General features: G+C 37.2%; 1 protein-coding gene and 1 non-coding gene across 4 annotated transcripts in view; one reads left to right on the plus strand and one right to left on the minus strand.

The window, feature by feature from the left end:
* The window catches only part of Rhobtb3 (Rho related BTB domain containing 3), a 52,374-nt gene that overhangs the window by 12,831 nt on the left and 13,070 nt on the right, over positions 1-26,473 (minus strand). For all 3 annotated transcript variants that reach the window (XM_074077054.1, XM_020187081.2, XM_074077055.1), the window contains exons 5-9: positions 23,725-23,836; positions 20,789-21,154; positions 13,557-13,669; positions 10,438-10,558; positions 1,185-1,358 (exon numbers count right to left, since the gene is read on the minus strand). In XM_074077054.1, coding sequence (XP_073933155.1) covers positions 1,185-1,358; positions 10,438-10,558; positions 13,557-13,669; positions 20,789-21,154; positions 23,725-23,836 — 886 coding nt within the window. The remainder of the gene's footprint in view (positions 1-1,184; positions 1,359-10,437; positions 10,559-13,556; positions 13,670-20,788; positions 21,155-23,724; positions 23,837-26,473) is intronic.
* Positions 6,009-6,141, plus strand: LOC141424505 (small nucleolar RNA SNORA1). Its single transcript, XR_012449416.1, has one exon. It is a non-coding gene; the product is annotated as a small nucleolar RNA SNORA1 (small nucleolar RNA).

Here is a 26,473-nt window from a genome sequence, read left to right on the forward strand (position 1 = left end):
TAGGAGGATCATGGTCCAGGCCTGCTTCAAAAATAACTAAAGCAAAAAGGGCTGGGGACATGGCTCAGGCAGAAGAGTGCCTGCCTAGCAAGTCCAAGGCCAGAAATCAAAATCTCAGTACCACACACCCACAAAAAAAAAACGGTAAACATAACTTTAACACTGATAGTAACTGGCTCCAGAATACTAATATTCGTAGCAGAGAGACCAGATTAATTCAATGAGAAAAGGAATTTTCTTATGACTTGTTTAAAATTTATTTCAATAAATGCACAAAATCTTCCTAGTCTAAAAGTGAAAGCAGTGAACCTAGAAAGATATGGCCTGAAATGTTTTTTCTTTTGGTATCTGCTAAGATGCCTGGCTGGGTTTTGTAATCAAGGTCTTAGCTTCCGGGACTAAGCCACACAGGGTTTATTCTAGCTGTGTTTGTGGCGGGAGCCATCTGGTGGCCAAAGAGTGAAGAATAATCAAAGGGGCTCCTGAGCCTGCATCTGTTAAAAGGAGTTTGCTATTTTCTCCAAGGTGCCTCCAGCGATAGGAAACCTGCAAGATTTGTTCCAGCCTGTAGCTGTCATAGATTGTTGGTTCCTGATCAAACAGTCTTTGGTCAGTGAATTTGGAAATAAATCCTATATTCCACAGGGTGTCCAAAAACATCTTAGGAAATGTTTTAGGGCAGTCTGACTTTAGAAGTCAGAAAGAGCCTTTAAAATCCTACATCCTCTGGGCCATGAAGACCTTAGGGTCTCAGAATATCAAATTCCTTTAAAATGCTTCAATCAGATGTCAGAACCATAATAAGTTTTCTAATCCTCTTCTTCTGGAAGAGACAGTACTCCAAGGAGCCCTCTGCTCCAAACTATAGAATTAGAACAGCCACTGGTTATCCCCAAACTTCTATTTCCTGAGTGCCTATGTGATCACGAGGCTGCCAGTGCTGGCTGAGACATATGAATTTATATGTCAGAGTCTGACAGTTCATAAAAAGGCTCTCAAACATTGTTCTTCTTCCTAAACTAAGTGAAAATCCATTGTTGTCCCAACACCATTTCCAACTGCTTAGCACATACCATGATGTCAACATGCAGACCTTAAATGAGAACAGATTTCACAAAAAGCAATTTCACATGAGTGACAAGGAAAAGAATTGTGAGACATTCCTTAGCATCTATACTGCTCACCTGGGCAACAAGAGTCTGTGTACAGGTATTCTAAAAATGACAAGAAAGTCTCTTTGGAAACACCATAAACTGGAATCAGAACACTCTTTGCCTCCATGTAATTACCATTAAACATGGCTGCCATCACTTCACAACGGGCCACCAGAATGGCTCTGTGGGCTGGCACTGTTGTACCTGAAAAGTGCAAAAGGAAAAAAAGTAAGATAAACTTGCAGTCACTATACCAGTCATTTTCTTTCTAATTAGAGTGGTATTGTAGTAAGATAGCTGAGATGATATGGTAAAACCACATTTTAGGGTGATAATCAACATTACTCTAGAGAGTTCTTAGTTTCAAATTGAACAACAAAAGCTCAAAAACTGACTCTGAAATTAACAATTTGCAAATCAGGGAACCATTGTTATTTGGTTTATAGTTCCCAAAGACAGAAACACTGAAAATGACATATTTTACTCCATGATTATACGATAAAATATCTACTCTTTATGACTGGCTTGAATAACACCACCCCACTCTGCCCATGGTCCTCCCAAGAAAACAACCCCATTATCTTTCTTGGCCAAACTCACAATGTAGTGTTGGCCAGGCTTCCCCATATCAGAAACAGGAAACTGTAACAAGTAAGCCACAAACAGTCCACACCTTCAGCAGGAGGTGACTTACAGAGTCAAGGAGAACATTTTAGAACTTACAAAAGTTTGGAAGGGGATGACCTTGCTCCCAGCTGTCTCCCTAGCAGTCTACTCCCGGGAACCATCTATTTCACATGAACATGGTCTTCTGGGATGGCCAGAAGTCTGAATTTTAAAGGCCATCTCAGCCCATACGCCATACTGAAGCTTATTACATGAAACTGTCTAGGGCAAGTGTGCTAGGCTTTCCAGCTATTGCTCCACTGCACAAAGTCAGCACCAGAGGGTGGGGAGTCGTGCACAGATAGCCCCTGGGATTTGTGGGGTGGTGAAGCAGTTCTCACCACCACAGAAGGAAAACACAAGTCGACACTGTAAGCATTCAGCCTGCATCAGTTCAAGCTCCCACCATGTGTGGATTACTGTGTTTGGAATTGAAGATACGAAGATTAGGAAGTCAAAGTGACCCTTGCTTTGGAGCAGGACTTGTAGTTAAGTGGAAGACCTCATGGCTAGTGGTGCTGACAAAGTTGCTCCTTCTCAGGAAGTAATGCTATGAGCCAAAACACTCTGCACTGCCCAAGAACTGACCTACATATCCCTAAAACTGCATCCTTATCAGGGATATATAATATTCTCTAAAATATTTACAATTGTTGGGTTCTTTGCCTCTTTTAAATCTAAGCAAAACACCTCTTCACTTAGGGAAAAAGAAGAGTTCCAGCTAAGCCCAGTGGCTTTCTCCAAAGCCAATAATCTGTCAGAATCCACAACCCCTAATATTGCCAGCTAAGTCCACTGGCTAGCACTGTGATTTGTACAACCACACCTCTCCCAGGAGCAAGAAAGTAGCTTCAAGGAGTGTCCCCATCCCTGCCCAGTAACCACTACCTACCAGCAGGCATCCTCCCTTCTCTGTCACAACTTTCGCATCCTCAATGTGACAATGTCATCTACCAAGAGGACCAATTTCCATAATTAAAGCATGCTGGGGATGTTTGTAGACAGCAGTTAACAAGGAATTCAAATAGGTAATGCAATTTGACTTGTAATTTTAAGGTTTAAAAGTTTTCAAAATAAATAGGGCACCATTTAAACAAAAAGGAAAATTAGAAACATAACTTAAAGAAACTGGATGATCAATCATTTGAGTTAAACAGAGGGATTTAAGAGTCACTAAAAATACCAAGCAGATAGTATGTGGGGATGGAATTTCATAAATAAGCTTTGAAATTTTAACAGAAAATTCTTTTCCTAATGTTACAACAAAGTTGCAAAACCAGCAACAAAACACTCAGAACCTTCAAGCATTCTTAAGCCCACTTCAAACTTGGAATTTAGTTTGGAAAACCATTATAACTGCCCGTAAAGAAAACATCATCTCTATTTCTCAGCTTTTTAAATGACTGTTTTAGTGTTATAAATCATTGTGCCATGAAAATGTAATACAATATCTAACTGTGGTTACATTTTTTAATATTATATACAAAAATCATGCTGAAAGAACATAATGCAGAGCGTATGACTAGCTGGCAATAAGCTATGGGTGAAGGATTATTTAGGGGAAAAATATACAAATTTTCTAGTTGAAAGATAAACATGTTATTTGAAAATGTCAAGGCCAAACTATCTTTTATTTTTGCAGTGTTCACATGATGTTAGTTTAAGAAACTTTTTAAAGGAAAGGAACAATAAGAGTGAAATAAAATTAGGCTCAAGTGTTTTAGTCATTTTATATAAACTATATATGTTTGTTTTTTATCACATATTCAAATAAAATACAACATTTGGCACATCTTTTACATATTACTTTCTAGGTGTCAAAAGTCAAATTTTAGAACTGTGTTTGGGTGCATTCTTAAAAAAAAGGATAGCTGCCAAGTTCAAGAGAGACTTAGAATGTGTACTATATAAGTTTACAGGAAGGAATATAATTTTGTAAAAGATCTTTTCATGAGACACAAATTCAAATGTCTTTCTAAGTCAGGTCAAAATATTTATCAAGACTCACTTTGGAACTGCTATAGTAACTTCCTTTAAGTGAGCCCTAATAATGAATTATGGGCGGTGGTGAAAATATATTACAGGGACAGAATCCCATGTCAGGATTTCACATCTCATGTCAACTGTACCCAGTTGTGGGTGATGGCCTGAAACAGCACCTGGGTTCAAAGGGGAGAAGTGCTGAGACCCACCAGTGTTGGCTGTCACTGCAAAGGCTCTGTTGGTCTCCACATGCACTAGCTTAGTCTTGTAATCATCCACAAGGTAGACAGCAGAATCTCCATTTTATAGGAAACAAAGCTGTTCCATAATATAAACGGAAATTTCTGTTAAAATTTCAAGGTCACTTACCAGACTTCACTGCACCCCTATCTACTTGGTATTTTTGATCTTGAAGGGTCAGAAATGTAAAGTAATGCAACCAATCTATGTAGTTAGTATGCATCCAAGTAAAGATCCCAGCAGGTCTTTCTGGCCTGTCAGTACTGCCTGATGAAGGGCAGCAGTTCATCAGGTGGTGGAAGTCATTTTACAGATTCCATTCTCGTTTCAGGTTCCTTAAAGCCTGGCAGGAGGTTGGGTGATATTCATGCTCAAAACTGGAGTGATGAATCCAAAGACTTATTCAAAATTTTTTATTATTGAGTGAAGGGAAAACATTAAATTTAATTTAGCTATTAATTTTAATTTAAAAATTATCTTTCCTGTTACTTTATATAAATTTATATTAAGGATTATATTAGGGATGTAACTAAAGTTATATCCAAATATGAATTAGTTCATAAATATGAGTCTTGCAGAGTATGTATTTTATATTATAAATATTTTAGGTAAAGTATTAGAGAAAAAATTGCAAGTTTATCTAAGACTTTTCTATATGAAGATTTATAATGAAGATTTGAGATAGGTTATTATCCAACTATCACTGAGAGTCTGTCTTAAAGTTCAAGATAAATCAATTTAAAATATAAGAATGCTCTCTCCATTTTTTGTGTCAAATATTTAAACCGATAAGTTGATCACAGTCAGAGATACATTCACACTTAAAAAAGCTGTTTCCATTTACACCAAAAAAGAAAAAAAGGATATTAGCTTTTTCTAGTTATATTAATATTTGGCTGCCTGTTATTAATTCAACTATAACTAAAAAACAAAGGCCCAGTATGAGACACACTGCATTAATAAGACCTAAAAGGCAAATCTTTAATGCCTGGTATAAATTTTCAGAGAATGACAAGAAAACAGGATTCATTTGGAAGCTCTTTGACTTTTTAAATAGGGTAACAGCTATGACTAAACCATTCTGAAATCTAATTGTTCTGACTGCACCAACCAGAAGCTTTAAGCACATACTGTGTGCCCACTTTGGAGTTAAAAAGGTACAACCTCTGTTCCACCAACACTAGACAACTAAGGCTGTGAGTAACACCACCAAAATACCAGGCAACTGCTGGAACACAATGCAGTTTGCTTCCAGACTTGCGCTCTCTCTCTCTCTCTCTCTCTCTCTCTATATATATACGTATGTGTATATATATATAAATAAATATATACATATATACACATATATACATATATTTAAAAAACTCATATCAAATTTGTAAGAAAAACAAGATATAAGCATTCTTAATGGTTTAGATATGCTAAACCCTCATAAACTGTTAATGGGAATGTAAATTGCTATAATCTTTCTGGATATATACAATTTCATAGCAAAGACTAGATCTTACAGATATTTATATCTCTTGATTAAGTAACACAAGGAATTAATCCTAATTTCAGTCAGATATTTACAGTAAATCTCCCAATGTGGCTGTCATTTCTAATGGTGAAAATGTAGGAAATACCTAAATTTTATACCTATAACAAAAATTTTAAAAAGGCTATGACCACACAATGACATTTAAAATGTTAAGAAGTTTTTAAGACCATGTGAAATGCTTATGGCATAAATTTAAAATAAAGGATACACAATTAGCTAGGCATGGTGTTGCACACCTGTAATCCCAGCTTCTGGGGAGGCAGAGGTAGGAGGATCACAGTTTGAGGCTGGCCGGGAAAATGCTCAAGACCTAATCTGAAAAATGAACTGATAAAGCAAAAGGACTGGGGGTGTGGCACAAGTAGTAGCATTTGCCCATAGGGACTTAAGTTCAATTCCCAGTACCATTAAAAAATAAATTAATTTGCCTCATTCCAGATGAGAGGGGGCACTGCTGATTGGTGTCCTAGATTGGTCAATGTGGCTAAATTGAGACACAGGTCATGCTTCCATCACAGTAAATGCATTGGAGTGGTGACAATGAGATCTGTAACACTTTGCTTAAGCTCATGGATGAAAAGATGCAATGAGAAAAATGTTTCCTAGAAAAACTTGGTATTTATAAAGTGCTTTCTATAATTAATCTCCTAGGACTGAACAATAAATTGCTTCAGGAAATTAAATCTCACAGGTCCTCAGATGGGGAATTTTGAAGTTGCCATCAATAATTCCAATCTGCAATTCAAGTGGCCACATTAAAGACGAAGCCCAAATTTTGTGGACAACTGGATTAAGCATCTTTTAAAGAGGGCTATCCTGGAAGAAAAATCAACTTTAAAGGTGACGTTGATGTGCAGTAAAACCAACCAAAACATGTAAAATTATTAAATAATTTATTGACATTAAATAATTTTGCCTAAAAACACTGAAAAAAAAAAATAAATTAAGGATATACAATTGTATAAATAGTATTTATTGCCTGGCCCCTACTTTTAAGCAGAGAAAAATGGCATATACATACCAAGGTCAAACATTAGTTGTGACTGGGAAGTAGGCTAATAAGTGATTTTTCTCTTCTCCTTTATGTCTGACTCTCCTACAATGAGCACTTAAAGAACATTTTTCTAAATGCCACCATTCCTATCTCATTCTAAAGATAACCATTGTTCACAATATGGTCTACACTCCTCCAGACACTTTTTATAAATGAACAGAACACAAATTTTGTATAAATGAGATTATTCTGCGAACACTGGTCTGTAACAATTAGATGACTGTCATAATCAGAAAATAATAAAGTTTCTTCATGAATATTCAACAGTTTGTCACTCAAGGACATGAGTTAGGTCAGTGATGCTCTAAGTCCTAGCTTCTTTCCTTATTTAGAATGCCTCTAATTTTCGTTTTGTTTTGGTTTTGCTTTTCCCTATACATTTTGGAAGAATTCCAGAAGTACATAAAAGAACTGTCCCTAGTAAGTTAAGCCTGACTGGTCCAGCGTGACCACCCCGAGGTGAATTCAAACATGATTCATTCAGTGGGATGGATATATATTTTTATCTTCTGAAAGGAGTAAGAATTCACCCAGCTTCTTCAAACTCAAAACCTCTGCTTAGTATTCTAACTATAACCCCACAGGTGCAGGAGAACCAAAGAAGGATGACTGTTAGTGAGTTATACCACTCAACACTCAAAAGGACGTTTCAGAATCTGTGTGGTTCACCCTTCTTACTTCATAAATGCAAAGATGCGAGGACCCAACAATGACTTGTCCAAAGACACATACTGGTTGGGATGCAAAACCAAAGCAAGATCTGGGGCTCCAAATTCCAGTCTTAGCCATCCTCCAACCACTGCCTTTATACAGCCTTTTGGCTACTTGCCTCCCATGCAGTTGACAGCACAGAAGCTGCTTCTGGATTCTGCTCCCATCCAGTCCTGTTCCTCTCTGCTCCTGACTCCCTGACAGAAATCAGGTTTTGATCTACAGAGACTACAACCCACTAATTCTTCCTGCCTCGGCCCCTGCATAGGTTGGGGGAGGGCAGGTAGGGGAGCAGGTTCCTGCAAAAAGGATCAGAAGGTGAAATAATGGAAGAAAAGCAAGAGGCTCTGAGGAGACAGGGCTCTATTTTTTTCTTAATACAACATGTTATTTGCATGTGCTGCATATTTCCTTTGAAAATCTTTTCAATAGGTTACATTGACACAATGCTCGGTGCCAAGCCTCCTACACTAATAAGCACACATTAATGTCTGCTATGTAAATGTGGCGGCTAGACACACAGCAAGAGAGAAAAGGTAGGGATGGGAGACAATCATTGACTCATTTATCTATGATAGGGCCATAAGTTCATATTTAATTTACATCAGTGGTTGCTTTCAAACATAATTAACATTCCTGGCAGAGAGATCACTCTCTCTCCTCTTATGAGTGCATTCCCGAGCAAAGTCTTCTTGAAGAGTATTTATGCTTCAGATGTTGATTCCCAACTTCAGGATCACTAATGTCATTACCAATAGCTACTTATTAAAGGCAAGTAAGTCACTGTTCTGGGGTCTGGATGGGGCACAGTGATTTATGCCACAGATGCTTCTTTGGTGGTAACTCTAAGTTTCTTCTGAAACTAGAAGGATGGCTTCCCTCTTAAACTTCTAAAAACACACACACAATGGATGAGATTACTCGTTTGCAGAGTAATCAAAGAGTTTTCTTTAAAAGCATGACCAAAAGGTTTGGAAATATCCAAAAATTCCATCAAGGAGACCTAGGTTAAAAAGAAAAAAAAAAAAAGCCAAAGGACTAGAACTTCACCATGACTTAAGAAGTGAATACCTAATTAACTACATTCTACCTGAATTGTATTAAATAGTGTGAGTAGCAAGAGACAGATCAGTCCTGACCATAGGACAGGTGACAGCACATCATCCAGGGAAGTCAGAGATGCTGGATCTGACTGATATCCACACTCTAATCTAGCATAGGATGGAAGACATTCATCAGAACTGACCATGGCTTGGAAGAAACAGCACTAGAAAGTACTCTTGTGTGTTCACCATGTAACTTTCAGACTACCACTCCTTTCCTCCAATGAAAAGCATGCCCTACGTTGTCATATGGTCCCTGGAATGAGCGGCTTCTACCTTATCCTCCTCTTATACGGATGGATGTGTTGAGCGCCAACCTCAGCACCTCACAGAAGTCATCTTGAAAAAAGCACCAGTCACCTCCAGTAGCATCAGTCATCATCTTTCAGAACACAGAAACTGCTATTCAATCCTTCCAAAGACTTTTTAAAATTAATTTTGAAAGAAATACTTTTTAATTTACAAATTACATTTCTTCTCAACAATGGATACAGTCTTTTCTGCTGGAATCTGAAGCTTCTTAGATGATTTGTACAAAATTATCTATCCCCGTGGTTCCTCTATGTGGATAGAACATACTAAGCATTTTCTGTAAATACCTTTATTGACAAAGATTTTTCTTCTAGAAGGTATTAAGGGAATTCTGTAACCACCAGGGGCTTTATCTCTGACAAGGCTTTATTTACCTAAAATGAATTATTTATGAAAGTGAGGTGTAGGTATATACTTTGGAATTTTATTTTGGCAACTAATGAATGAATTAAGGTGTGATAACATTAGGGGCTTAGACAAAGTCAGTTTTAGGTTTCTCTAAAATGATGAAAGGGTTACACAAAGTCAATGCCTGCTTGTTGGGTTTTTCCTCCCATTTTTTGTGTCTCAAGGTCACTTTTACTGTCCTATTTTCAGTGTGCCAGGCTCACACTGCAATGGTGCTGTTGAAAGTGGCTTTTTTTTTTTTTAGTACTGGAGTTTGAACCCAGGGCCTCATGCTCACTAGGCAAGTGCTCTACCACTTGAGCCATGCCCCAGCCCTTTTTGCTTTGGTTATTTTTCAGGTAGGGTTCTTGAGTTTTTTGCTGGCAACTTACCTTGAAGTATGATCCTCCAAATTTCTGCTTCCTGAGTAGCTACAATCACAGACACGTACCACCATGTTTCTCCCCTAAAGCTTTGGAACTTAACTCTGGAAAGTTTCCAATACATTGTTTATCTTGACAAGTGACTAAAGCAAAATAAACCTTTCTGGGGAAAGGTTTTGTTTTTTTTTTTTTAAAGTAAATGACTATGTTAGCTGTCACACATTTCTACTATAAAATTAGCATTATATCTTCCTCTTCACAACAGCCCATCTGTGATTCTACTTAATTTATTTAGAAGCAATTTCTTCTATCATTCTTACATAATTGAAGGTATCTGACAAATCATCTTTAAGACTATTGCAGTGACAAAATTATCTGTGCACGTAATTAGTAATGGGCATTAATGCTGCTCATCTTTATTAAAATTAGGTGGCATTATTTTCCCTCAGAGATAAGAAGTGGTTTTGGTTGCTCTGGTGATGACAATTTTCAGAATGCTATGAGGGATAAACGCAGCAGTATCTGCAGGTGCTTGATGTTCACCAACCAATAAAAAGAAAACCAAATAAAATAAGCAAGAGATAATACAATTTGAAGTTGGTTTCAGATGAATAACAAGTGCTCAAAAACATATGATACATTACAGATTATCCCATCCCCTGCTGACCCCTAAAACCTAGTGGAGTACACAATAAGGGGGAAATACTGAAGAAAATATAAATTACTTTTCTTATTTTTATAAAATACTTCATCTTCCTGGGACATTTTGTTGAAATTCAGCTGATATTTATCTACGTCCTGAGAGACATCCCTGCACCCCAAGTATGTGATGCTGAAATACACGGTGAGGAAAGCAAACAAGAAATAAAAATGCACAGCCAACTTTGCAAAAGCTGAGCCATACCTTGTATTTCGAAGACAACATCAGCAAGCATAGGTTTATTAAGGAAAAATCTGAGGGAAGTGTTATAAAACCACAGAGGCTTCCTGGATTGGTAGGTTTTGCAATTCCTTAGGCAGTTAATCTGTAAGGAAAAAACATAAACACAAGGGAAAGAAAGGCTGCTCAATATACTTTGATAACACAAATGGGCCCGGCTCAGAATTTGGAAAACTGTGCAAACTGCAGGAATAATGATTACCTACTGCATGGCATCTCTGACCACAGCTCTCAAGGGAACTAACCCTCAACACTACACCTGCTACCCGAGTAACCCCATACTCCTCAGCATTCACAGTACAGGAGGAGACTGGGTAAAAACTCAAGTCTACAGCTGAGAGTTCCTGTGAGTCACTGAGAGGAAACCGAGAGCAGTAGTCCAAACTTATATGAATGCCTGGTAAAATATATTTGAACAATCGAGTTTGTTCTTTAAGAGGGTACTCAGATAGCCAGGCATGATGGCACGCGCCTATAGTCCAGCACTGAAGAGGTGGAGTCAGGAGGCTTTCAAGTTCAAAGCCAGCATGAGACTGTGAGACTGTGTCTCACAAAACCAAAAATTAAAGACAAAAACAAAAACAAAACAAAACAGTGCCTCTGTCCCATTCAGGCTTTGGGGCTTTGTTTAACCCTGTTTTGTGGTCTTTTCAGACATCCCTTTGTTCTAACCCCATAAGTCAAAGGCCTGCCTTCCTTTCCTCACCTTCCATTCTTTTCTTTTTCTAAAAAACAAAAAAATTTAATTTATTTTCAGTGGATAAACAATAAGCCTGAACAGCATTTTCAGGTACAGCTGCCCAAAAGATAAAGAAATAAAGTCATTTTAAATAGTAGGATTCATCCAGGCCACAAACCCAATATGTGACCCCTTAATTGGAATGATTCAGTTATGATTTTTTATTGAAGTGTTATTATTTTATTCGTTCGTGATGGCTCCACTCCCTGGCTGAATCTCAGAACCTCAGCCCTAGTCAGAACTCTTTCTGCTTGGTCAGTTAAGGAAATCAGAGTTTTATCCCTAAGAAATCACACATACAACTTTGGCAACAACAGGAATAAATGGCACTCCCTACTCTGGACTAATCTACTGTGGAGAGAAGTTTTAAATCTTTGGTGAGGGGAAAAGTCGTACCATCTTTCCTCATAGGGAAGAAGAAACTCCAGTCCAGGGTGGTACCCGTGAGCAAGACAAGCAAAATGTTTTCATACAAATGGTTTCATGAAATACAATCCCAGATCCTGTACACAATATATGGCAACACCCACTGAAGAATTGGGACTAGGATGCAAGTGACTGCCACACATAAAGAGCAGTAACAGCCAAAAGCATCACAGAATTGAACAGTTAGCACGGGCTTTAGAAATTATGTGGTTTATGCCTTATTCTAAAAAAAGCCCTGACTTGCTCAGAGCCACAGAAGTACTTTGTGGTAGTTTAAAGCCACACTTCCTGAATTTCAATTCAGTGTTACATTTCTATGATGTACTCAGTGAATGCGAGCAACCCTTAGCTCATGAAAGCACATAATGAGGGGTGGAAGAATTTTTCCCTCCTGTGCAAAGGAGGGAATTTACTTTAGTATCACAGAATCACAGGCCCCAGACTTCCCTTCCGCAATCAGAATTCATGTTACTCTCAGTACTCAAAGAAATGTGTGCAGAATCAGACCTAAGGAAAAGTCACAAGTTCAGAACAAAACCAATACTTCTACCCTCACCACTAATACACAGGTGGTGAATTTGCACAGGGTGACTATGTAGTTACATACTATGTATGAATGTGTACGTGCATCTATATAAATATATATACTGTGTATGAATGTGTATTTCTACATCTTTATATATTGAGAGGCAGAGAGAGAGAGAGAGAGAGAGACAGAGAGAGAGAATATCAATCTATGGAAACAGATTCCCTTGTCACTTTTGCTTTGAATTGGAAAACAAAAACGGGAGGATAGAAGTTTAGTAAGAAGAGATATACATGATGGGTACTTTCACTGGTCCAAATGAGTTAACTAGATTAGCTATTTTGAAAAAAGAATGTCGACATATGTTCACATTTTTACAAAAAAATTAATAGTTGAATTACATTGTAAGAGAGCTACCATCCTGCCAGACACTTGTAAATCTGGACAGCTCCCATTTATCTGCTTTAAAGTATTATTAAAACAAAAAAAGACCATGCACCTTAATTCCACATTTGTTAATTTTTTTCTCAACTAAGAATAATCCAGAAATGTTCATTAAAAGTTAGTACAGTTTACATTTCCTAACTGTTAATTTTCACGTTTGTAACTTAGGCTATAGAAGTGATGAAATGATCTGTGTGAAAATTAAAGGAATAGTCTTTTTTCTTATAGTCAATGTAAACCTACATTCTGGCAGGCACTGCACATAACTTACTCTTTTATATATGGTAGCCAATCTGTTTATCACAGAATTTGAAATAAGAGAACACTGGCTGAATTGTGTAATGTAGTTGTCGTAAAATTTTTTTTAAAATGTACTTTTAAAGCCTTTTTAGAGTCAGTACACTTTAAGTTTTTATGTGCACATGTCCATGGCCATATACAAAGTCCCTATTTTTATAACCTTTTATATATTTATAATTTTGAACCTATCCTTGAGAGAATCTTCAAATGTCCACCTGGTTAAACAGATTACTCAGAACTCTTAAAAAAGCACTCACAGGAACTGCCCTGCTCCTGAAAACTATTTGATCCGAAATCGTGAGGCATGAGAAAGCAATCCCTCCAAGAAGCTTAACTGTAGCTTGACAAATCAAACAGCCTTTCATTCCTGACATGGGTCATGTATTCCCAGAGTTCCAGTGGAGTGTTTCAGAAGACAAAATTCACAAATGAACACTTTCAAGGCATGACTCACACATATTTTAATTCTTGCATAAATTAAAATCTAAGTGAGAAATAGCATATGTTTCTGTTTAATATATTTGAATGCAAAAATATACTTAAGGAAAGCATTTATATTTATGTATTATTTAGCTTTTCTGATGATTCAATATTATATTCTTCACAGTATATTAATTATAATTCTGGGAGTCAATCAAATTAATTTACCTTTCCTGGTGTTTTTAAAATGCATTTAACTTTCTCAATTACATTAGAAACATCCCCTGAATCTTTCAACTTTTTCCTGATATCTTCTTCCAATTCTTCCCACTGAAAAGCACCTGTAACAAATTAGTACATGTTAGATTTTCTTGTTTTAGCAGGAGATATAAAAAATAAATCAACATTCCCTTTTTAATATTTTAATTTTTCTTTACTAAACATACATCCTTATAAAGAATACACACACACACACACACACACACACGCACACGTGTGCGTGTTGAACTCAGAGCTTTGCACTTGAGCCACTCCACCAGCCCTTTTGCGTTGGTTATTTTTGAGACAGGGCCTTGCTTTATGCACAGGGCAGCCTGAACTGAATCCTCCTGCTTGTGCTTCCTCACATAGCTGGGATGACAGGTGCACACCACCATGCCGTCATTGGTTGAGATAACGTTTCGTGAACTTTTTGCTTAGGCGTCTTGAACCCCAATCCTCCCTATCTCTATCTTCTGAGTAGCTAGGATAACAGGCTTGAACCACTGTACCTGGCTAAAGGATACTTTTTAACAGCTCTCACATTTTCAACAAATCAATGTTAGTCTTCCCCTAAATTATTTCTCAAAACCTGAAGTCTTCCTCCCAGCATAGCCACCACCTCTCTGTAATAGATGATCAAAAACAATACTGGCCAGAATATAAGTCTCTATGACAAGTGGTCCAAGACCCAGGCTATTTACTTGCCCTGGGGAAGATGTTGATGTGGTCTTTCCCAAGGCTGAATTAAATCAGTCTCATCACAGACAGCAATGACTACCACCTGAGAGAGGAATATGCAACAGCGACAGAATGCATTAGGAAGGTCTCCTGCATTGTTAGAGTGAAAATGGAATGTGTAACAGGAAACTCTACAACACCAACCTGAGGAAGGCAGATAGTTTCCTCATAAGCTACACGGCCATGCCATCACAGCAAAATCACTCCAACTTGTCCCTCTCTCCTCCTCTTCACCCCAGCCCACTTTAAAGTTATCCCTTTCTAAGCTGTTTATTTTTGCTTCCATGGCCACCCCTTTCCTCTGTGTTTTATGAAATTCCTATTCTATGGTCAACAAAAGTTCACCTTTTCCCCAGGTGCTCTTCATGTGACCTATAGCAACTCCCTATTCAGGCCCTAATGGCCTCTTCTACTTTGAATCTTTCCTATTATTACAAGCTGGTAAATTTTCAAAACCATGATTCTTATCATGATATTCCAAGGGATTCCCTCATCCATCCCATGTCTTATAGAAAGTTATAACTCCCGACTAGAATGCAAAATGTATAGTGTGGGTGGACATAGTTAGGAGATGCAGGTTCTAGTTCCGTTTGTAATTGATTACTGGTGCAAGTCACCGCATCTCTCTAGGTAATTTGAGATCCTTTTCTATCTCCTCCCAATCTACTTCTTCTGATGGTGCCTTTCCTATATCCAGCACTCTTCAAGATGTCTCCATGGATACTGAGGAATGGGGACATGTTTAAAGAATTGATTGATATGTTTGACTTTTCAATGATTTTAGTATTGAAGTTCTATGAATTATTTAGCAAGTTTTCCACATACACATTTACTCCTTTCAAAAGCACATGAGTCAGTTATATCTTTAGTATGATAGCAGTAAAAAGCAGCTATGTGTATCTCCAGTGACTGATGCTGCCTGACTTTCTCCTAGCAATTTTTTTAATTGCTAATGTAACACATGAAGATAGAAAAATGTATGCAGACAGAAAAAGGGAAAATAACAGAAAAAATTTTCTTTGTACCCAAGACCCATTCCCGAGTCAGTTACCTATGGAAAGGTTTTGTTTGTTTTTGATATTCTTTCTGATACTATTTGAAAGAGATTGGTCAAATCTGCTTTAATAAAAATGTAGTCCTTGGTAACTGCTCTTTTCTGGGGGCATAGGTAGCTTCCTGTGACTGCAGCAGAGAGTAGGAGGCAGTGGCTGGTAAGAGGTGAGGTGAGGTTGGCAAAGTCTGTGGGGATGATTCTTGCTTTTCTTGGAAGCTGTGCTAGAGTCTTAAACTTTAGAAAGCTCTACTGATGGTAGGAGGTTGAAGTAGAGATCAGGCAATTGCAGTCTGATCTCAACAAGAACCAAACCCAACCAGAGTGGTGAAGCTGCTAATCCAGAGGCTTCAGAATCCACAGGCTCTCGGAATTTTACAACCAAGCCCTGCAACACTTGGCATTCTTGTGCACTCCTGCACTTTTTCCTCACCTAACTTCAGGATTGCTGCCACGTATCTTGGAGGAGGCAGTCCTGATATGCGGCATTGGCTGTCTCTGGAGTATAAACACTCTTTTCACAGCCAAATGGAGTTGGGAAGGACAAGCACAATCAGGCTCTCCAAAACTGGTGCCAGCTGGCTCCCAAACAACACTGATTCAACCTGTGACAGCTTTTAATTCTGACTTCACTGTTACCTTCCCTTCCTCTTCATTCCAAAGAATGTGTAGTCCAGAAAAACTCTCTGCTCCCTTCCTCTCTTTATACCAACGTATTTTGTTTGTTTGGTCTTGGCAGACTGGTGATTAAACTAAGGGCCTCGTACTTGCTAGGAAGACGCTCTACCACTTGAGCCACTCTGCCAACCTTATATCAATGATTTTTTACTTTAGGCTCATGTATCTTTGCATAATCTGACAAATTCTTTGGATCATCTCTCCAGAAAATTTCTGGTGCACACACAGATAATAAAATTTACATAAAAACGTTAGGAGTATAAGAACCCCATAGAATTCAATGGAGCCCAAGTCAAGAAAATTTATTCTCTGTCAGTGACCAACCCTAGTGCTGCATTATATTTATCTGGAAATAGATCTTTTATAAAATACCACAAGAAGAGTTCTCATTCCAATTAAGCTAGAAATTCTGGAGCTAGGGTTTCTGACACTAACATGTTTTAAAAGCCTCGGAGGGCCCTCTAAAGTACACTGAGTGCTGCTGCTAACCACAGGTCCTCCTTTAGGAATTACATCCATTATCAAAACCCAGGGTTAGTGGTACACAGAGAATAGGAGATGTGGATATTTTTTATTGTCTATCCTCCCCTAAGCTGAAGGAGAACACAGAACCTATTTCTGAATGTGCCTTTAATAGTATAAGTAAAAGTTACATTACACTAATGTAAGTAAAATTTTATTCACTAAAGAACATAATATTTCCAATTCATGGGATTAGTATCCAGTAAATACCAAGGGCCACTGATCTGTTTGAGGAAGACTAACTAAGAAGTAATAACTAAAAATGAAAGGAAGACTAATTCTTAAGGACACACTAATGAATGGGCTGTTTCTATAAATAGAAATACTAAGCAAACCATCTTTGACACCTTTAGGTCCTAATAAAACAACAATCCTTAGGCTGGGACTTTTTTGTAGTAAAAACATTCACTTTTGACACATTTTTCAGTGTACAGGATTACACTGCATTATTAACAATAGGCATGATGTCATATGGCAGAATCGCTAGAATTTATTCATCTTGAATTATTCACTGTAATTTTCCTACGATAACTTCTTAAAGCACTTACTTAACTTATTTAGTGTCTTAGACAGCACTGTACACTCATTTATGCAATGCCATTTTTATGTAGTGCATAAAGAAGCACACTACAGATTAATTCAAAGAACAGGAGAATATTATGCTAATGGAAGATATAAACTTGTTCTACATATTCATCTACTCTAGTGGTATTTCAATAAGTGGTGTGAAATTCTAAGGAATGGCCCTTAGTTCTTCTGGTGACAGGAAAAGCTTGAAGCTACATTCTTGAGGCTCCTTTAAATATTTCAATTTCTGACTGTTGGAAATCATATGACTTTTGGAATTTGCAAGCATAAGACTATGTCAAGTATTTTAAGAATGTTACAATTGGGAGAATGATGGGGGAGGTAAATTCAACTATGATACATTGTAAGAACTTTTATAAATGTCACAGTGTACTCCCAGCACAACAATAATAATAATAAAAAAAAGAATGTTGCAATTGTATTCCATTTAAGGATTACTCCCTGAAGACCAGGAAGCTGTAGGCCTCACATTACCATCAGACCTTCCCTTGTAACCACTGTCATTAAAAACTTACAAACAAAGCAGTGCTCCTTGTTATGTAATGGACAGTTAACACATCTAAAATAGCTGTACCTGGACTGTATCTATTTACTCAAAATTTTGAGTTGAAAAATAAACTGAAGACTTTTGTATAGGTGTAAAATGTTAATCAGACTATGAAATAGGCCCCTCCTAAGTATAGGACCAAGTGTTCATGGTGTCACAATATATAAAAAATTTCAAATCCCTGAAGGTAAATAAAAAAAAAAAAAAGAATGTTACTTGCAAAGAATTAAGAAATTCTTTGCAATCTGGTTCATTTTTTTTTTTTAAAAAAAAGGGGACTAGAGATAGATTTATTATGATTTTTTTAGACCATGTGTGCCCAGGGCAAATATTCCTAAGTCTGCAGTGCTGTGGAGTCCTACCTCTGCCTGACCAGTCCAACTGACATAAAAACCAACAAATAGCTCCTGTCTGCCACAGTTCCCTGACCTATTCTGTGGGCAGGCTATAGTACTTTTACAAGAAGACCATTGCATAACTGTGTCTTAAAACTTGTGTTCTGTTCAGAGGCTTGAAAATGTTCCAAAAATCCCACTTTAAGTCTTTATTGATGACTACAAAAAAATGTAGGTTTAAATTTTTCACTTGATTTGGAAATTAAAAAAAAAAACAGTTACCTACTCATAAACAAGGATTAGAGAAAAAAATCAAAACATTAATAATGTTCATTTTTTTGATAGTAAGATCTGTGTGTTTTTTGGGTTCTCTTAACAATCTGCATTTTTCAAATTTTTCTTTACTGTGCAAAAAAAGCTTTAGTATCTTTTTAAGCATAACTTAAACAATTTTTCCTGGAATTTAGAGGTATTATCTGTAAATAATTAAAGAATCAATACCTGCAGAACCAGTCATTTTCCCTTCTTAAGCAGCATTGGGGTCTGCCTACAGCCCAAGTGAAGGGCCTGTACACCTGCTCATGGCCAACACCATACTCTGTCTTGGCTGAGTCACAGAAGGAGATCAGAGCAGAAATATGACAGCTCAGTGTCAAGGTTGATTGCCAGAATGATGGAGCCTCCTAATTGAATTCCTGTCTTGTTGCTCTACTTCAACCTCCTACCATCAGTAGAGCTTTCTAAAGTTTAAGACTCTAGCACAGCTTCCAAGAAAAGCAAGAATCATCCCCACAGACTTTGCCAACCTCACCTCACCTCTTACCAGCCACTGCCTCCTACTCTCTGCTCCAGTCACAGGAAGCTACCTATGCCCCCAGAAAAGAGCAGTTACCAAGGACTACATTTTTATTAAAGCAGATTTGACCAATCTCTTTCAAATAGTATCAGAAAGAATATCAAAAACAAACAAAACCTTTCCATAGGTAACTGACTCGGGAATGGGTCTTGGGTACAAAGAAAATTTTTTCTTTTATTTTCCCTTTTTCTGTCTGCATACATTTTTCTATCTTCATGTATTACGTTAGCAATTAAAAAAATTGCTAGGAGAAAGTCAGGCAGCATCAGTCACTGGAGATACACATAGCTGCTTTTTACTGCTATCATACTAAAGATATAACTGACTCATGTGCTTTTGAAAGGAGTAAATGTGTATGTGGAAAACTTGCTAAATAATTCATAGAACTTCAATACTAAAATCATTGAAAAGTCAAACATATCAATCAATTCTTTAAACATGTCATTAAAACTACTTTTAATACAAACATCTTAGTTTTTCAAAATTAGTCTTAAATTGTGAGCTGTGAGGTTCTAAGTTTAAATATTAAAATCTATAGTACTAAATGAAGTCCTTAACTACTCTGGCTTATCCATGTGACGATTCCCAGCTATCTGAACATACTCCATAAAGCAAACGAGAATTACAGTGAACCTGTTAAGCTGATGGCAGTGCACTGGGTGTGTGCTTATTTCCTTTTCCAAGTGAATATTCACTGACCCACCCTTACCATTCTATGCTACTAGAGTGGAAAGTATGTGAATACCACCACGTTCTACATCACTGTGGAGTAGGAGAGTGTGTGTGCAGAATGTGATGGCATAGAATACACACTTCAATGTATATGCAAAATTATATGATATAAATCTGCACGCTGCAACTTTCCCAAACCATAATTTATATTTCAACTTGTAAAGTTATACAATCACAACCCAAATGAAAAAGTAGTATCTTATTTTTAACATCAACCATTTAAATGACTATTCAAAATGCATGATTCCAAGTAGAAAAAGAAAACTATTAGGAAGAATCCTCAGAAAACTTATAGTTAGAAGCTTATTTTAAAAATCATTTTACATTCACTGTTTTCCATTCTTAAGATATAATACCATTGACTCATTTGCTAAAAATGACTCAGATAAAACTTATATTCTTTAGAACACAGTTGCTACTGAGTTTCTTAAAAGACAATAAAAGTAATTCATAAGTGGAATCTTAAAAGATATAGACACAATAGGGGAAAAAACAGTGTAATGTAGTCATAGCCAAAGTTGAGCAGATGTCAACTAACTTTAGATAGTGGTTTCCAGCTCCTAGACTGAATGATGGAAAATGAAAGTAGAGCTACTGTTTAATGGACAGAGTTTCAGTTTTACAACATAAAGAATTACAGTTACCAGATGTGGGAATGTATGCCTATAATTCCAGCATTTAGGAGGCAGAGGCAGTAGGACTGGAGTTCGACACCAGCCTGTGTTACATAGTGAGTTCAAGGACAGCCTGGATAGATAGTAAGACCCTGTCTCAAAATCCCCTCCACCCCTGTCAAAAAAAAGATAAAGAGTTATAGAGATGGATGATGGTGAGGGTTTTACATTACAAATGTATTTAATATAACTGGACTATACTCTTACAATGGTGAAGATAGCAAATTTTATATTATATGTATTTTTCCACAATTAAAAAGAATATTTGAAAAAAAAACCAAGACAAGTAAATTTGTAAGGAAGACAGAAAGCTGGGCTGATTTCTATGTACAGTGCAAATACTATTTCATGTGTAACCTTCACCTCAGATGGTAGGAAGAAGGTAAAGGTAAAAGTAACCATACTCTTGAGGATATCAGGCAACTTCATTTCAAAAGATTAGGAGAATGTAAGTAACCAGAACCATGTGACAAGATACCTGAATAAATGAAGCGCAGAATGTCTGATAAGCAAGAACAGAAGAGGGCATCTTTAACAACGACTCGTAAAGGTGGGTTGCCCGAAGATTCCTGGCTAGCACCTGGAAACGCAGTATCTCTGTTGATGGCAAAGAGATCCTGGGTAGTTCGGATGATGCTGGAATCCTGAATCTCTGTGGGACTCTTCACATTGAAAAGCAGCATGAAAACATGGCTTACAGCACAGAGAACAATCTTGTGGGCCTCTACGACTTCCTTTAAATCTGGGTGGTAAAACACCACATCCACACACTGGCAGCAGAACAGCAAGTTATTTAAGTCAGAGTTATAATGTGATGCTTCAGCCTTTAACACAGGCATTTTTTCTGTTTCAAAAAAAAAAGTAAAAACAATATACTACTTTTTAGATCTAGAGACTCAGCAATTTCAGCTTTATTTTAAATGCAATGCAGTATTTTTTAAACAGTATTAGGTTGAACCATATAAAAAAGTGACAGTATTTGCCCATTTTTCGCCTACCAAAACAATTTTGTAAAGCTTAACCTAAGCATATGTAAACTAATTTTTCAGGGATTACACAATTATGTAACAAAGACACACAAATACTGTGATTACATTTTATAGTGCCAATGAAAAATCTACTAATGACATACAGTGCAATAAAATAATATTTCTCATTATTTATATGCCTTAAAATATACTATTCCTCCAAATACTGAACTTTAATACTTTGGTAGTCATCATTCTTTACTTCTACCTGATAAAAAAAATTCAAAGTGCTGAATAAATTGTGAAGAACCTGATCTCACAATTGACGTCCTTTCCCTTCTGGGACTGGAAGTGGAGGTCAAGGGTTATGTTGTTAATATTCTGCAGCTTTGCAATGTCAGGGGACTAACATTTCTTCGTATTTCCATTTCTTAGTAATTGTGACTACTCCAGCTACATACTCTGTTTAAACCCACCTTAACCATTTTATTTTGATCCTAGTCTTTTTTAGTCCTAGTAAAACAATATGCCTTGTGCGACAGCTCTTTGCTTTCAGCAGACCTCAGCAAAAGCGTTGACTAAGATCCCTAATTTCCAAAAAAGTAGGATGTAATCTTAGACTTATTAGTTTATCATCAACAAAGAGAGATGAGCCCTCCATCAGTTCAGAATATCCACACCCTCATCACACAGCCCAACTATAAAATGACTGCCAAGCCAAGATTTGCTAAAAGTATATCTGTGAAGGGCTGCTGAAAGTATAGGCAATGGTCTAAATCAGTGGAAATTCAAACTTTTTTTTAGCAATGAAAATCCTTTATTCTAAAGCCAAGCTCTGTCCATAAAAGAGATAACAGGGTGCTTTGGAGAGCCAGCCTCTCCCTGCAATGAACTCCATTCTATCTTCCCCTTAAGACCTGAAATGCTGAGACCAGTCTGAAAGCTATGTACTCCAGAGCACAGGACTTGCCCTTAGAGCAAGTCATACCCAGAGCTTATCATCCTAGATCTTTGTTTTGTTTAGTGCTTGCCACAGTTATCTTAAACTGTATGATACAGGAAACAATCTTGTGAAAGTGAAGGCTGCACTTGCCAAAGGGGCACTTTTGAAGATCCTGTCTACTGTCTCAACTAGTGCCCCTAAATGAAGACTCAAGTGAGAAATTTCTTTTAGTGCTAAAGGACATGGAATATCTGCTTTCTTGAGGATGTTTTCTCTTCCAAATCAATAAGAACTAACAACTAGCTAGCTGTGTACATTATTTGTTTGGTTACTTCCCTTCCATCTTCTGTTCCAGAAAGCACTGAAGGTCCTAGGCTTACTACATGATAGAACACGTCTCCCCTTGCACTTTGCAAATCAGAAAGTTCAAAGCCAAATATGTATCATCTATGATCTATGTAACTGAGATTTTTTTAAACATGGAAATGTCTTTCCATTCTAATTTATATTTTCTGATTTTTATTTATATTCATTTATTCAATAAGTATTTTTTAAGCACCTACTTCACATTTTTTTCTTTTTAATTGACACATAAGAAGTCTACATATTTAGGGCGGTACAATATGATTATCCAATACATGTGTACAACGTATAATAATCAAGCTAGGGGAATTAGCATTTCCATTTCTCCAGAAAACATCAATACATTCTTTAAACTATAGTCACCCTACTATACTATCAAGTGCCTATTTTTTAAAACAATGTCAAAAACAAGTTGACCAAATAGAGAAAAATTCTATTTCTATCACAAAATTATGCAAAAGTGCTGATAATATTTAAAGTAACGTTTATTTTTAACTGTATTTTCCCCCTTGTATTAAGAACATTTCAAACATTCAAAAAGTTGAATGATACAGTGAACATATTTCAATCCTGTAATTAACTTTGTCATTTTTGCCTTATCTCTAGATAGAAGGACAAACATAGACACAGGCATACACATACACAATTGATCCACTCAAAAGTAACTTGCAGTCATTAGGACACCTTGGTTCTAAAATATTTTCATATTCACCTCTAAAGTAAGTACAGTCTCCTACTAACGACAATACCATTACATAGATAAGAAAATTAATAATAATCCTGTAATAATGTCTAATTTCCAGTCCATATTAAAATTTCATTCAAGTGAATGACTTTTAGATTTTTTTGAGCCAGTATCTAATTGAGGTTTATTCATGGCATTCAACAGTATTGTACATTAGTCTTTGATCTAGAAGAGCTCCCCTCCACCACATGCTATTTTTCAGAATCCATAGGCTCAATTATAACAGTTTTTCTAAAAATGTGACTTAAGTAGCACCTGAGAGCCTTGTGGGCTGTGTCCCAGGTTCACTGAATCAGAATGTCACAGGGTTCCTGAGCATGTGTAAATCTGAGAACAACTGCTCTAATACCTGTAAGGAATGATTTATAATAAATACCTACTGACTGTCTACACACCTGGTTGTTCAAGCTGAGGTGGTCTAATTCCATGAAATGAGCTATTCATTTTCCTCTTCTTCATTTTTTCACTTGTCTTCTGATTTAAGGCTTGAATCATAAAATACTCCAACTAAAACATGAGTCAAATTGGAATTAAATTTCCAGCAAAATTCTACCTCTGACATAATTATTTGTACCCAAAATCACACTGGCCAAATGTTTTAATGTTGGTACCATGCACTACCAAACACATGCAAACAACCTTTGTAATCATAAAAACGTATCTAGGAACAAGACTGTGCCTTGTCTAAACATAAATAAACTTTACTCATTCAAGAAAGAATTCACTTTCGTCCTTCCTTCCTTTTTCCCCACCCTCTTTCCCTCCGTTCCTTCCTCTCTCTCCTCTTTTTCTTTTCTTTGGTGGTACTGAAGATTGAACTCAGTAGTCTACCACTTGAGACACTCCCTCAGCCTTTTTTGCTTTAATTGGTCTCTCACTGTTGCCTGGGCCGGGCCTCAGACTGTAATCCTTTTACCTCCACCTCCTGAATTGCAGGGATTACAGTCACGAACCACCACGCCTAGCTTAATTTTTTGAGAAACGTTCTCAACAACTTTGGCCTGTCCTCAAACTACAACCCTCCTATCTCCACCTCCTAAGTAGCACAGATTACAGTAATGTGCCACCTGATCCCACCCCATCCCCCCCACCACTGACACAATTTTCTTGAATAATCAAGAAGCCTTGCACTGTGACTCTGTGGCTATCAATTTTCTCAGTTGGGCAAATACTGCAGCTAATACCAGTGAAATCCAAGTCTGGAAAAGATCTGGCTCTTTGTCTACAGATGCTCCTCTTGAACAAATTTCTTTGAAATCTGTCTTTTACAAACTAAAAATCTCATCCACATGCATTTATACAGCTCCAGGCCTGTGACCTGCCTTGCAAGGCCTGGGGCAAAAGCATAAATAAATATCCACTCACATAGCACAATATTTGAGTGCTATAAATAAAAAACCAACTTTTATATTATAGAAAGATATTCTATACTCCTGTTTTGACAAATATACCATCACAAAGGCCTGGCCAGCCAATTTTAGATTTAAATTCTTAGACTCCTCAGAGGTTCATATAGCACATGAAAGATCACCCTTAACTCCTGGACGCTATAACCACCTCCTCTTCTTATCCCTACTCCTTCCAATGTCTTGAGAAATTCTGTGCATACAGTGGACATCCAAGCTCCCTTTGCTCTCCATTCCCCCTATCCTCCATAAGAAGTCATCTCTTTACCTCCTCTCAGGCCTTAGGGTACACACTCCAGCAATGTAGTCTACCTTCCGGAGGACAGACCCAGAAAACAGACTCTGACCAGTGGCCACAGACTCCTGGAGTCCTGGGTTTGGTAATAAAGTCCAATACAACTTTCTGTGTTGATGGAAATGTTCTATAATATTTGTGCTATCCAATACAGAAGCTGCTGCAGCTACAAAGCACATGAAATGTGATGAGAATGACAGAGGAATTGAATTTTTTTGTTTTATTTTTATTTCAATTCGTCTAAATATAAATAGCCACAATGGACGGTGCAGGTACAAGGAGGTGGGTGGTACCTGCTCCAGGCAGGCACATCCCCTTGGCTCCAGGTACTTGTGTCCTGTGGGGAGGGGTACAACTAGACAAGTGCCAGATGGGGCTCTCTAATGCTCAGAAGCAGGTCTGAAGGGAAAACTGCACAGCTCTTCATTCATGATTCTTAAATCCAAGATTCCAAATGCTCTAATATTAACACCTCCATCAAGTGCCAGAATTTATTACCCTCATGATCTCACTTTCACATTCAAGAGTCTAGACAGAGCTTCCTAACCTTATTTCATATTCTCATCAGTCTTGAGTTAAAGAACAACAAAAAAAACCCCACCCTATCTTTCCAACCTCGATCACATTTTTAATCCTCACCATGCCTTTAACCATAATTGCAATAGTAGGTATTCAGAAGAAAGAGAAACAAGGTGGAAAAGGAGAAAGAGAGAAGAAAAAGTGGAAGTTGGAAGGGGGAAAGAATGATCCTGAATTTTCAGGCTCTGGGTCTTGGAATACGGAACAGGAGACTTAACGCTCCCAGTAGAATAGCTTTCTCTTGCACAAATGAAACCAAATCCAACCAGTGAAGTAGCCAATAAAGGAAATCTCTCAATGAATGAGAGATGGAATCTCCCATGATTCTCAAGGTATTTCAAGGAAATGTATAGTTCTTGAACAAACTAAAAAAATTTAAAGCCACTAAGTATAATTACTGGATGAATAATGCCATTTATATTTGATACAAATCAGAATCATTTATTTTGTTCCTTATTTTAGCCAGCTTAGCTCCAGGAAAAATGAAATTTCTATGGTCATCTTTGGAAACTTCAACATTTCAAAGTGAATATACATAATGGATATTCCAGCATATTGTGGAGAACACTCAAAAAGGAGCTAGGGGACTGATGGAGAATTCCAAAGTGCTCATGCTTAACATAGAGTTTTCTTTTGTTTTACCTCACATAGATGATTATCAGATTTGTCTGCTGAGTGGGGTTACCTCTTAAAAGCATGAGAGAAATAGTTCAAATTCTTAAAATGATAGAATTCCATAGTACTAAGGACCCTACAGACTTAATATAGGGTAGATGCTGCGTGTGTTAAGATGGGGCTCAAAATGGACCACAAACAGACTAAATGCCATTGCCACTGGGCAAGCGAACCTCAGCTCCCACATAG

Source organism: Castor canadensis, chromosome 6 (genome assembly GCF_047511655.1).
Source record: "Castor canadensis chromosome 6, mCasCan1.hap1v2, whole genome shotgun sequence".
In the NCBI taxonomy this organism is placed as follows: domain Eukaryota; kingdom Metazoa; phylum Chordata; class Mammalia; order Rodentia; family Castoridae; genus Castor; species Castor canadensis.